Source organism: Sabethes cyaneus, chromosome 1, assembly GCF_943734655.1.
Source record: "Sabethes cyaneus chromosome 1, idSabCyanKW18_F2, whole genome shotgun sequence".
In the NCBI taxonomy this organism is placed as follows: domain Eukaryota; kingdom Metazoa; phylum Arthropoda; class Insecta; order Diptera; family Culicidae; genus Sabethes; species Sabethes cyaneus.
In genome coordinates this window covers 73939943-73952861 of record NC_071353.1, presented here as the reverse complement: position 1 = coordinate 73952861, position 12919 = coordinate 73939943, and the positions used below count along the sequence as shown (strand labels likewise).

Here is a 12919-nt window from a genome sequence, read left to right as displayed (position 1 = left end):
AGTAAAATTGCATATTTATGGCGACTTCAATATTACGTTTATTGCAGACTTTGTTATAGACAGCGAAAACGAATCTGTCTTACTTCCAGTCGTAGGCGAAAATAAAACATTGCAGTATCTTTTTGACACAGCGTAAGAATTCGGGTTATATCAAATAAACTCCTTTAAAAATAAACAATACTCATAGTTGGACCTTTTATTCAGCAACTGCATTAAAGACTTCTGTGTGAATACATCATTAACTCCATTATGGAAAAATGAAGCATTTTACACAGCAATAAAATACTCAATTTTCATGCATGTTTCTTACCCCGGCGAGTGGGAGTACGAAGAAGTGCCGGAATACCATAAAACTGACTTCAAGAAAGTCAAACGTAGACTTCATTTAATAAATTGGCATTCTGTAATAAGTAAGGAAGGAAATGTCAATGACGAAGCAGAAAAATTCTATGAAGTAATTAACAATCTAGTATTGGAACATGTTCCGGTGAAAAGAGGAAGGCGCAGCCAGAACAGCAAGCATCCTGTGTGGTTTAATCCACAATTAAAGAACTTAAAGAACAAAAAACAGAAAGCACATAAAATTTACAAAAAAGAAAATGGCAACATCAATCTTCAGAAGTATCAAGAAATCTACGAACAGCTTCATGTTCATGTTGCTATAAAAAATGCACATGAAGAATATAATCTTAAAATCGAAGTCGAAGTCAAGTCTTGCCCTAAGAACTTCTTTTATTACGCAAAAACGAAATTAAGGAGCAACAACTTTCCATCCACAATCTATCTCGATACGCAAATAGGACAAAAAAAAACCGAAATTTGCAATCTTTTTGCAAATTTTTTTGAAGAAGTATACACTACATTTGTAGAAACAGACCGAGACCGCAATTATTTCTCCTATTTTTCTGAACACTCAAAAAATTCATCTGTAGACCACATATCTGAACATGAAATTTACACTGCACTAAAGAACCTGGACGCATCCAAAGGATTCGGGCCAGACAAAATTGCTCCTGTATTATTGAAAAACCTAGCAGAACAATTAACGGCTTCGCTTCAACAACTGTTCAATATGTCGCTGAAAACAGGATTTTTTTTCAGAAATCTGGAAATCTTACTTAGTACCGATTTTCAAATCTGGTACCCAAGCTGACATACGTAATTATCGTGGAATTATCTCATGTATTCCGAAACTATTTGAATCAATTGTAAATAATAAAATTTTCCTGCAAGTAAAACACCAAATTACAACTCAACAGCATGGTTTTTACAAAGGCCGCTCAACTACCTCAAAACTTTTGGAATTTCTAACATTCACTCTGAATGCAATGGACAATGCCAAGATAACACAAGATCGTAATAGAAAGTTCACATTAAATCGTTTTCATGTGAATTTACCATTGGAATTGCATAATGATTAGAGTATGTCAAAACAAAGTGAACAATAAGTTGTTTTGCAGTCGTGTGTATCCTCATATACAACTCATGACTGTGAATTATAAAGCAGTATAGATGATTGCAAAATTTAGTTATATCTCAATCATATATTCAGGAGTATAAAGTTGCGTGTTATAAAAACCGCTGTATAAAATGCAAGATAGAATTAAAAATAATCGTCAAAATTTTCGCACGTATATTGCCTCGTATATTTTTCGTTCAGATATGATGTCGTATTTCTCAGTTGCAATCGAGATATACAAACCAAATGGTTTACTGGGTGGCAACCAAGTAGAAGCTCTTTACACTGACTTCAGTAAAGCGTTTGACAAAATTGACATACCTTTACTAATCTTTAAATTGGAAAAATATGGAATAGAAGAAATACTTTTGAAATGGCAACAGTCATATCTCACAAAACGGAAACAAATAGTTCGTTTTCAAGACACCTTCTTCAAACCCATACAAGTCACTTCTGGAGTTCCACAAGGTTCTCATCTGGGCCTTCTTCTCTTCATCCTATACGTAAATGGCATATCCTTCCTTCTTAATTCAATACGTGTTCTTGTATACGCAGACGACATGAAGCTGTTCATGGAAATAACTTATGCGGAAAACTTCGAAACATTCCAGAATGAAATCAATGTCCTCTACACATGGTGCAATAAAAGTTGGAGCGAGCTAAACGTCAAAAAATGCAATTCAATTGAATTCAGCAGGAAAATACAAACATATTCAACAGACATATTTTAAGGAAACCAGCGCGTAGAAAATTGTAAGGGATCTAGGTGTAATTTTAGACTCGACATTAACATTTACTGTACATGATAATACAATTATCAACAAAGCAAATAGCATGCTGGGCTTTATAAAACGCTTCAGCTATAATTTCGAAGACCCTTACACCATCAAACTCTTATACATTACATATGTACGACCAATTCTGGAATATTGTAATGTCGTATGGAATCCATACACTACATGAAAAACGCATCGAATCTGTCCAAAAACAATTCCTCTTGTACGCACTACGTAAAATGAATTGCACAGCATTTCCTTTACCATCATATAGAGCACGCTGCATGCTTATAAATATACAAACACTTAAAGAACGTCGCACTATGGGGCAGAACCCGGAAAAGCTCGGACAAAACCTCAAAATTTTTATTTGAGTTATTCTTTTAAACCTAATATTCTACGTATAGTAGACATATAATCTATAATAAATATGCATAAATTGTTTTAATAAGTGTTTTTTCAATAGGCATTAAAGAAGGTGAAACACAGTGTAAAAATAATTTGGAAAATGAAAAAATAAATATCGTTTAATCTTTTAGCATCTAGCTACCATGCTGCTTAAAATTTTATACTTTTAAAAGACAATTCACATTAAAGGGATTATAAACTAACAGTTTTGGTGATATTAGGACTGATTTTTTATTAGGAGGCTTTGTTTTGACGAAGTGTTTTATTACAAAAAATTATTTTTGTTATTATTATTGTTATTTTTGTCAATTTTCAAAAGTGTGTAGAAAAAGATTTCCACAGATTTCCGCTTTGACACTAGCATCAAATCAACAATCAAGGCGTTAACTAGTAATAAGCAAAAAATTAGCTGCTACTAGTTGCGATGTTCGGAGATATTCAAGTTTTCCGAATGCATGTTTTTCGGAATTTAGACTACAAATTAGTAAACGCGCGCCAGTGCGAAGTTCATTCGTGCTGTACGTGGAATAGTCATGCTTGTGTATGTAAGACACAACATTATTATTGTTATGAGATACATTGGAGTCGATAAGGGGAATTTAGGACATTGTAAAGGCGACTATGGCTGGCAAAGGGTGAACATGTGCATTCCATAACCTCTGTTCATTAACTCCTATTCCTACCTCCACGAGGTGCCGGCTGGGGTACGCAACTTCGGTTGTCGAATGCAAACAGGAAAGGGGGCACAGTGGCTCCCGCCCACATTAAGATGGCAGCCCCATCAGCGGGATAAGGACCTTAGAGTAACAGCCTACTGTACTAAAACACACAAAAAGTTAATGAAAATGAAAGAAGAAATCTCTCCGGATTATTGGCAACGACCTTTAGCATGAAAACACGGACACGAATCGGAACATGGAATATACTGACCCTTGCCCAGCAGGGCAAGCTGGCTCAACTTGCAAGGGAAGCTAGCCGCCTGAAGCTTGAAATCCTGGGGCTGAGCGAGGTCCGCTGGCCGGGTACTGGCGAACACAGGACATCATCCGGGCAAGTCTTGCTCTACTCTGGCATACGAGGTGAAAATGCTACTCGAGAAAGAGGAGTTGGATTCCTACTGAGCCCAGGGGCACATGCGGCCCTGATGAAGTGGGAACCAATAAATGAGCGAATAATCGTTGCCAGATTTAGAACACGGGTTAGGAACCTTACGGCAATCCAGTGCTATGCGCCAACAGATGCTGCCGACCTGCAGAAGAAAGAGAGCTTTTACAGCCAGCTGAACAGCGTGGTTGAGAAAATCCCGAAGGGGGACATCCAAATTCACATGGGCGACTTCAACGCGAAGATTGGCTCAAACAACGCGGACCTTGAACGCGTCATGGGACGCCATGGCCTAGGAGAGATGAGCGAAAACGGGGAGCTGTTTACAGAATTCTGTGGTAATAACGATATGGTCATTGGTGGATCGCTCTTCCCCCATAGACCAGTACATAAAGTCACGTGGGTTTCCCGCGACGGCCGAACAGAAAACCAAATCGACCACATCTGCATCAGCCGGAAATGGAGAAGGAGCCTTCTTGATGTACGCAACAAACGCAGCGCTGACATTGCATCCGACCATCATCTTGTTATCGCTGAGATACGTCTGCGCGTCGCACGTGTCCAACGACGGGAGGAGAAAGTTGGGTGCCGCTACGACGTCCGCCGATTGGAGAATCCTGAGGTGAAAAGGGCCTTTGTTGAACAACTTGAATCTCGAGCCTCGGAATTGCCATCTGGTGGTACCGTCGAAGAGCAATGGACCGGCATCAAGAACGCCTTCATCACGACCAGTGATGAAACCCTCGGCAAAGCGCGCAGTGGGTGGAGGGAGTGGATTTCGGATGAAACTTGGAGGAAGATCGACGAGCGGAGAGAGGCGAAAGCCGGCATTGAGCGAGCGCGGACCAGATCGGCTAAGACAGCTGCCCGTCAACGATACGCCGAACTGGAGAGGGCTGTTAAACGTGCTTGTAGGCGGGACAAGAGAGCCTGGACTAACTCCCTAGCCGAACAAGGAGAAACCGCCGCCGCCAATGGTGATATCCGTTTGTTGTACGATATTTCTCGCCGCCTTAGTGGTGCCAGGATGAATACAAAGATGCCGCTAAAGGACAGAGCTGGTCAGCTATTGACTGACCGTACAGAACAGCTTAAGCGATGGACTGAACATTTTGAACAACTCTTCCGAGTTTCCAATGTCAGAGACCAACAAAACCAGCAGCGTACGACGCCTACAGTTCGTCGAATAAATCGCGTGAACTCGGAGGCGCCATCGCTGGATGAAATTGTAGCTGCCATCAAGAGTATGAAATCCAATAGAGCGCCAGGGATAGATCGTATTTCAGCCGAAATGCTCAAAGCTGACCCATCTTTGTCAGCCCAGATGATGCATCAGCTTTTTAGCAATATTTGGGGAACCGCAACTTTTCCGGTGGACTGGATGCAGGGCATATTGGTCAAAGTCCCTAAGAAAGGAGACCTAACGGAATGCGGTAACTGGCGTGGCATCACGTTGCTCTGTATTACTCTCAAAGTACTCTGTAAGGTAATCCTCAACCAGATTCAGGAGAAGATCGACGCTACTCTCCGGCGGCAGCAAGCTGGATTCCGTGCAGGCCGATCATGTGTAGACCATATCACAACGCTCCGCATTATATTGGAGCAGATCAACGAATTCCAGGACTCTCTTCTGCTGGTGTTCGTTGACTTCGAAAAGGCGTTCGACCGACTCAATCACGAAAACATCTGGGGCGCACTTAGGCGTAGAGGAGTTCCAGATAAGCTAGTCCATCTCATCGAGGCTCAGTACGAGGCGTTCTCGTGCAAGGTTTTGCACGACGGCGTCTTGTCCGACCCCATAAGGGTTACTGCTGGCGTGAGACAGGGCTGCATTTTATCACCGCTTCTGTTTCTCATCGTTATGGATGAGATATTAGTTGGAGCAATTGACAGTAGACCAAATCGAGGATTGCCTTGGAATCCTCTAACGATGGAGCAGCTAAATGACCTCGACCTAGCCGACGACATTGTCTTGTTCGCACAACGCCGAAACGATATGCAGAGCAAGTTAGACGACCTCTCCGAGAGCTCCCAGGCAGCAGGTCTCACAGTCAATGTAACGAAAACTAAGTCTATGGTAGTGAACACTGACAATTCCACCAACTTTACAGTAGCGGGACAACAAGTTGAGCAGGTAGCCGTCTTTCAACGACATGAGACAACGCAAAAACTGCAGGTATTCATTAACCGGTGCCTGCGATATATTATTCGTGCCTGGTGGCCTGATGATTGGATATCCAATGAGGAACTCCATCGTCGGTGTCATCAACGGCCGATAGCCTCAGAAATTCGTGAGCGTAGGTGGAAGTGGATCGGACACACCTTGAGGAAAGGAGCGAACGAGGTTTGCAGAGCAGCACTCGACTGGAATCCACAAGGACAGCGTAGAAGAGGCAGACCCAGAGGCTCATGGAGACGGAGCTTAGCCAACGACATCCGGGCTGTAGACGAGAACCTGTCCTGGCGACAGGTAAAAGCCATGGCGGGTAACCGTCAGCAGTGGAGATCTCTGATTTCATCCCTTTGTTCTGCCGGACCGGCGGACATGGACACATAAGTAAAGTAAGTAAAAGGCGACTACTTAACAGCTTTTTCCCAATTAGTTCTATTTCAAGTCAAATTGGCAGTAGAATATGTTCGGTCGTACTTTCAGTTCGATTGAACTAGCGTCCATTTTGTTTACGGGGATGCAGAGGTTAACACGGTCCCAAAAACAACAAAGATTACACTAACATTCCTTCCCCAAACCCACCTGATTGCAAGGACGTGGCCGGCGCAGTAATTGATCCTTTAAATATCGAGTCACTGAATTTTGCACAGTGAGAATGATCGGTCACTCCCAACCCCATTCATTTGATTCATTGTGCAATTTCACTGATTCGGGTCAATCACTGAGTGCAACCATTGATATGTGCAATCAGTTTAAGCTAAGCTAGCTAAGCTAAGCTAAGCTAAGATTGAACTAGCGTCCATTTTGTTTATTTAGAGTCTAACATGTTGATACGTTTGCAGGATGAACAAATTGCTACTCCGTCAGTTACTAGTTATTTTTTGTGCCTTCTGCCAGGCTTTGGCTGAGGTCGAGGACGGTCTATCTCGCCATTCGAATCCTTTTGCTGCATATGACCAAACTAATTAAATAAAAAATTTCAAATATAACGGAGATCGTACTACGGAAACTTAGTATTATAAATGATCGAGAGGCATACCATAAAATTTGCAAAGATGTCCGTAATTCTTTCTTTGAAAATCAAAACAAATGCTGACAGAGCAAAAGAAATGTGAAATATTTTTATCTCTGCAATGAGAAATGACTTCTAAAATCGGTTAAAATTATTAATCCATCAAAAACACATGAATGCACTAAACCAGATAGTAGGGTAAGTTAACCTATATATAACCCTCTACCTGTAATGGACCCTCGGATAAAATTTAGGTATTTATTAGCTTATACTTCATATTTCTGAGGATATGACATGAAACAGAACGTACTAAACGTAAACTACGTAAACCACAAGGGTCCATAAAACGAAAATGAACATTTTAATCTGTTTTAAAAAATATGTAAAATATAGAGATTTGCTGGATAAATTGTTATATTTAGGCTCATTCGAAAGTTACTAATATTGTAAGTGCCATCGGTTGGGTGTTTAGCGTTACGGGTTCAAAATAATTTATAGAAAGGTCCACAAATGGTTGATTTACCCTATACCAGAATAATATTACTAAATTACTCTTGATATACAGATTGCGATAATTTGTATAGGAGGTAAGTAAAATGTGTTTGAGTTTTTAAAATATTTGTAACTTGATTCCCCTAGGTCCTACAATTTTGGTATGTTCAGTAACTTTACGTAACTTTACAGGACAAACAACTTTTTTGAAGACACAATATTTCTAAAGTCATTATTTAAAAAGTTAGACTTCAAAGCCATAGGAATAAAATTACAACAAGTTAAAATTTATAAAAAGATGCAAAATTTTATGATAAATAATGTTGCTGAAGAAAATAAAGCTCTACGAAGCATATGAAAGAAGTTATGAGGTTTTGTCCGAGCGTCGGGTCAATCTGCCCCACTGTGCGTCGTGAACTAGCAATGCTTAGCTTCGTCAATGACATTATTTCCCAACGGGTACAGTCTAGCGAAATTCTATCTAAAATAAACTTTTATGTACCCAATCGTACCTTAAGATCTCGGAAAATATTTTTGGAAAACTCAAACAGAACAAGCTACGCAAAGAATAGTCCCATCAATCGCATGATGCATTTTTGCAATCAGCATTGTGAAAGTATTGACATCACCAGACACCCAGAAAACAACTTAAAACACGACTAGACAATAGAAATAATGCATAGTATGTAAGCAATCAATGCACAATATCAAGTAATATTGTAGGTAGTCTACTTTTGCTTGACGAAATCTATACCTATAAAAAAGGATTTCTGTCTGCTGTCTGTCCGTATGTTCCTTATAGAATCGAAAACTACTGAACCGATCGGCGTGAAAATTTGCACATAGGGATTTTTGGGGCAAGGGAAGGTTCTTATGCTGGTTAGAGACCCCTCCCCCCACTAAGAGGGGGGGGGGGGCTCCCATACAAATGAAACACAAATTTCTGCATAACGCGAGAACTAATTAAGCAAATGGAACAAAATTTTACATGTGGGTGTTTTTGGAGACAAGAATTTTTTCTATAGTGAATTTAGATCCCTCCCCACTTTAGGAGGGGGGCTCCCATACAAATGAAATACAAATTTCCTCATAACTCCTGAACTAATCAAGCAAATGGAACCAAATTTGGCATGTGAGTGTTTTTGTAGGCAATTTTTTTTCTATGGTGAATTGAGACCCTTCCCCTTTTTAGGAGGGGAATAATTACCTCTCTTCCTTTTAAGAGGGGGGGCTTCCATACAAATGAAATACAAATATCCTCATAACTCGAAAAGTAATCAAGCAAATGGAACCAAATTTGGCATATGGGGGGTTTTGGAGGCAGGAAATTTTTCAATGATGGTTTTAGACCCCTCAGCCCTGTGGTAGGGGGATAAGGACTTTTATTCAAATAAAACAGAAATTTTTGCGTAACTCAAAAACTAATCAAACTCGAGAAATTTTAGACTCATAAAACATTAATTAATAACAAGACCACCAAAAATTATCAATAGTAACATTAGATAATTCAGCGCGAGTCGGCCATAGGCCACGAGTGTTACCGGCGACCTGCCGTCGGAAGCGCCGGCCACTGCGGGGGCAGCCCCCCGTAGAGATCACCTCTATCTAGGTTTATTTATTTTCCTAGATCTACTGACTTCTTGTGTCAGGGAGTTGTGTCACCCTTGCGAAATGGTACTTTCTACGAAAAGATTTTCCGTGAAATGGTACATCCCGCGTAAGGTTTTTCGCGAAATGGTATTCTGCGAAACTATATTCCTCGTTATGGTCAACCGAGAATTTATGTTCCGCAAAAATGGGATTCGGCGAAATGGTTCGTAATGATGGCGAATATTTAAATGCTATCTGCTTTATTTTATCAGGCTGAGCGATGGGGGGAGTTGTTTTCTACTTTACTGTGAGGAAAATTTGTATATTAAAACACCCAAGAACTCCTCAGAAACTTGCAAAACTCGAGATTGTGACAAAGGTCATCCGAGATTCACGATTTATGTACAACATAGTTTAATTTGTGGCAATACGAAGTTTGTCGGGTCAGCTAGTAAATAAATAAAATGCTGATGAACAGCAACCGAATTTGTTCGCGACAAAATTTGGACACCCCTAAACACACACAGTTTCGGAAATACATTAACAATGAGTGAAATATTTTGCAGAGTGGTAGACGTATGCCTGTTCATTCTGAAAATATAACACTTGTGTATATTACAAGCGCTCAGCGTAAAATGGCGTCGAAAGATGAGGTGCGAAAAGGAATTGTGTGCGGTCGCAATGAAAATCCGGATCTGTCGCTAAGAAACTTGCCTAAAAGCTTGGATTTCCTCCAAGCACTGTTCACTGTGTTTTAAAATCGTTCGATACTCGCTTGACAACAGCTAGGAAGAAGGGAAGTGGAACAAAAACGGATCTGAGGAACCACCACAAGGATGCGAAGGAAAAACAAATATTACGGAGGAGACCAGATCTTTCTGTACGTACCATTGCTCGTAAATTAAAATGTCGCCAACATTCGTGCACACTTCTAAGCAACGACAAGGCATGAAGTCTTTCAAGGTGAGGACTGTGCCAAACCGTAATGATAAGCAAAATACGACGGCCAACACACGCGCTCGTAAGCTTTATCGCGAATATTTAACGAAGTTTCCATGCGTTCCTAGAAGACTTTAAACAGCTTCCTGGTATGTCTTTTTACACTGCCATGAAACGGAATGGCGTTGCAGAGCATTTTAGGACAAAGGAGAAAGCCAAGTTCCCCCAAAAATATTTAGTATGGCAGGCCATATGCAGCTGTGGTCGAGCAAGCAAAAGTTACATCACTACGGGAACGGTTAACAAGGAAATATATCGTGAAGAATGCCTGCAGAAAGGATTGTTACCGTTCCTACACAGTTATGATGTACCCTCGCTATTTTGGCCTGATTTGGCATCCTGTCACTACGCCAAAGATATTTTAGAATGGTGTGATGCTAATGGAGTCTATATTGTACCGAAGGAGGCGAATCCACCTAACTGTTCAGAGTTACGCCCCATCGAGCGGTATTGGGCTTTGGTGAAGAGAGAGCTGTCCCAGCACAAACAACAAGCAACAACTATAGATAAATTTCGAAAATCTTGGACAAACGCAGCTAAATTGGTTGCCAACAAGTCTGCACTGACTCTCATGGCAAGGGTAAACTCCAAAGTTCTCCAATTTTTCATGCGGATCAAATAAGGAATGTTAATTTGTTTGATAATTATTAACGATATACACATAAATGATATAAAATTGTTTCTTGGATTAAACTTCTAGCAAATTTGTTTTATTGCAAAATTGAGGTATCCAGATTTTGTCGCGAACAAGCCTTAAAACGCCGGGGATGGGATTACCTACGAATGGCCGAAACACAAATGGCCGAATCACGAATGGCCGAATCACAAATGGCCGAATGTCATATTCGACCGAAAATATTCATAGCCTTCAACCTGTGCAAACGTTGGGTACATGCTGTCCTTACTCGCTGCCGCTCGTTCGGACTTAACTAAGGGATAATCCCTAATAGACAGTAAACCTAGGAAAATGCATGCACCTAAATAGTAGTGGTTTCTGCGGGGGGGCTGCCTCCCCGCAGTGGCCGGCACTTCCGACGGCGGGTCACCGGCGCACACTCGCGGCCTATGGCCGTCTCGCCCTGAATCTTATAGGAAACATTTATAATAAAGATGTATTTATAATAAAGAAATGTGAGGTAAAAACCAGTATAAAAATTATCTTTCGTAGATATATGCTTACATTATAATTGTAATCTTATTCTTACTGTCATGGATTTTCATAAAGAAGTAAATGCAGTAAACTACAAGTTTATTACCCTATTACTAAAGCGGCCGAAATATTTCATTCAATATCCCGCCGTGTCCATCTTTGTTGACCGCACATAGCAAAGCCAACAGCTGTGTCCATTGTTGTTGAACACGGTTTGCTTTCCGCACGGTAGTTGGTAATTGTCCCGTGAAAAATGAGTCCATTAAATATACGCGGACTAAAACAACATTACTCGACCAACACAGACATATTCATGACGGTAAAACGGCTGCAGGTTTGTTGATAAAGTACTTTTATTTGTTGTTTTTATAGTGTAATAAAAATTCTAGGCTTTGTCTTTTCTGCCGAAAAATCGGATACAGGGGGCGTACGACGCGATGGAAGGAACAATGCCTGAAGAATTGGAGAATTTCCTTACATATTTTCGGAATACTTACATAGGTTGGAGGAGCCGGAACAACAGGCCATTGTTTCAACCCACTCTGTGGTCAAATTTTAAGCCTGTCATTGACAAGCTACCGTGGACCACAAACAGCTTGGAAGCATGGCACCAACGATGGACAACCATTGTTGGTTCCCATCACCTGTCAATGACCAGGATCATCACAGAGCTGCGGGTGGAGCAAAAGGCGATAGAGGGGAACATCCTTAGAGTTCTTCAGGGGGATGTTCCAAATTCGCACCGAGAAATAAACGAAAAAATCTACTCGAAATGTGTTAATGCACACAAAATGCGCAGCAAAAATTTTGTTGACGCAGTTGCGCTCTTATTAAACGCTAAACAAAGGCGTTCGTAAAGCATGTTTTGTTTGTTTAATAGTAGTAGTTTGTTTTTTGTTTGATTAAAGTTATTTGTTAACTACTTGCTAATTCATGGTTTTTTTATTGAGTAGTTATTTAGGTTCAAGTACGTAGTCGTGCTAACGTAAGAACTAGAATAATTCTTAAGTTATCTAGGCCGAAATTCCGAAAAATTTCGGCCTTTCGTGATTCGGCCTTCTGTGACTGTTATTGAAATTCGGCCATTTGCATTTCGGCCATTCGTGATTCGGCCATTTGTGTTTCGGCCATTCGGTACCAGCCCCCGGGGATGCTAATAAACGATTGATTTACTGCTTAAACTAATGCTTATTGGTTACCTGGGAACTTATGTACAGTCATCCCAGTATTACGGGCCAGTTAAGCATGATGCTGCTACAAAATTATCGGTAGAAACACAGATTTAAATAATTCACAGATTATTTATAACTTAATTGGTTATAAATATACTATAGTTCGATGTTCTGTAGGCAATCTTGCTCAAATATTACACACTTTTTTGCAGAACAACAAAATGTGAGCATATTCCATTCCCAGTATTATGGGCCACTTTTAAACCTTATGAATTATGGGTCAATGTTCCCAGTGTTATGGGTCAGTCAAACAACATAGGTTTTATTTCGAGAAAATCGCACGCACGCGCGCCCCTGTGTGTGTGTGTGTGTGTGTGTGTGTGTGTGTGTGTGTGTGTGTGTGTGTGTGTGTGTGTGTGTGTGTGTGTGTGTGTGTGTGTGTGTGTGTGTGTGTGTGTGTGTGTGTGTGTGTGTGTGTGTGTGTGTGTGTGTGTGTGTGTGTGTGTGTGTGTGTGTGTGTGTGTGTGTGTGTGTGTGTGTGTGTGTGTGTGTGTGTGTGTGTGTGTGTGTGTGTGTGTGTGTGTGTG

The 12919-nt window shown here is 40.7% G+C and overlaps 1 protein-coding gene across 1 annotated transcript in view; it reads right to left on the bottom strand.

The window, feature by feature from the left end:
• LOC128745831 (sodium-dependent nutrient amino acid transporter 1) overlaps positions 1 to 11688 on the bottom strand; it is a 321231-nt gene extending 309543 nt beyond the window's left edge. The window contains exon 1 of the mRNA XM_053842903.1: positions 11658 to 11688. Within this exon, the coding sequence (XP_053698878.1) occupies positions 11658 to 11688 (31 nt within the window). The remainder of the gene's footprint in view (positions 1 to 11657) is intronic.
• Between the last annotated feature and the right edge of the window lie 1231 nt (positions 11689 to 12919).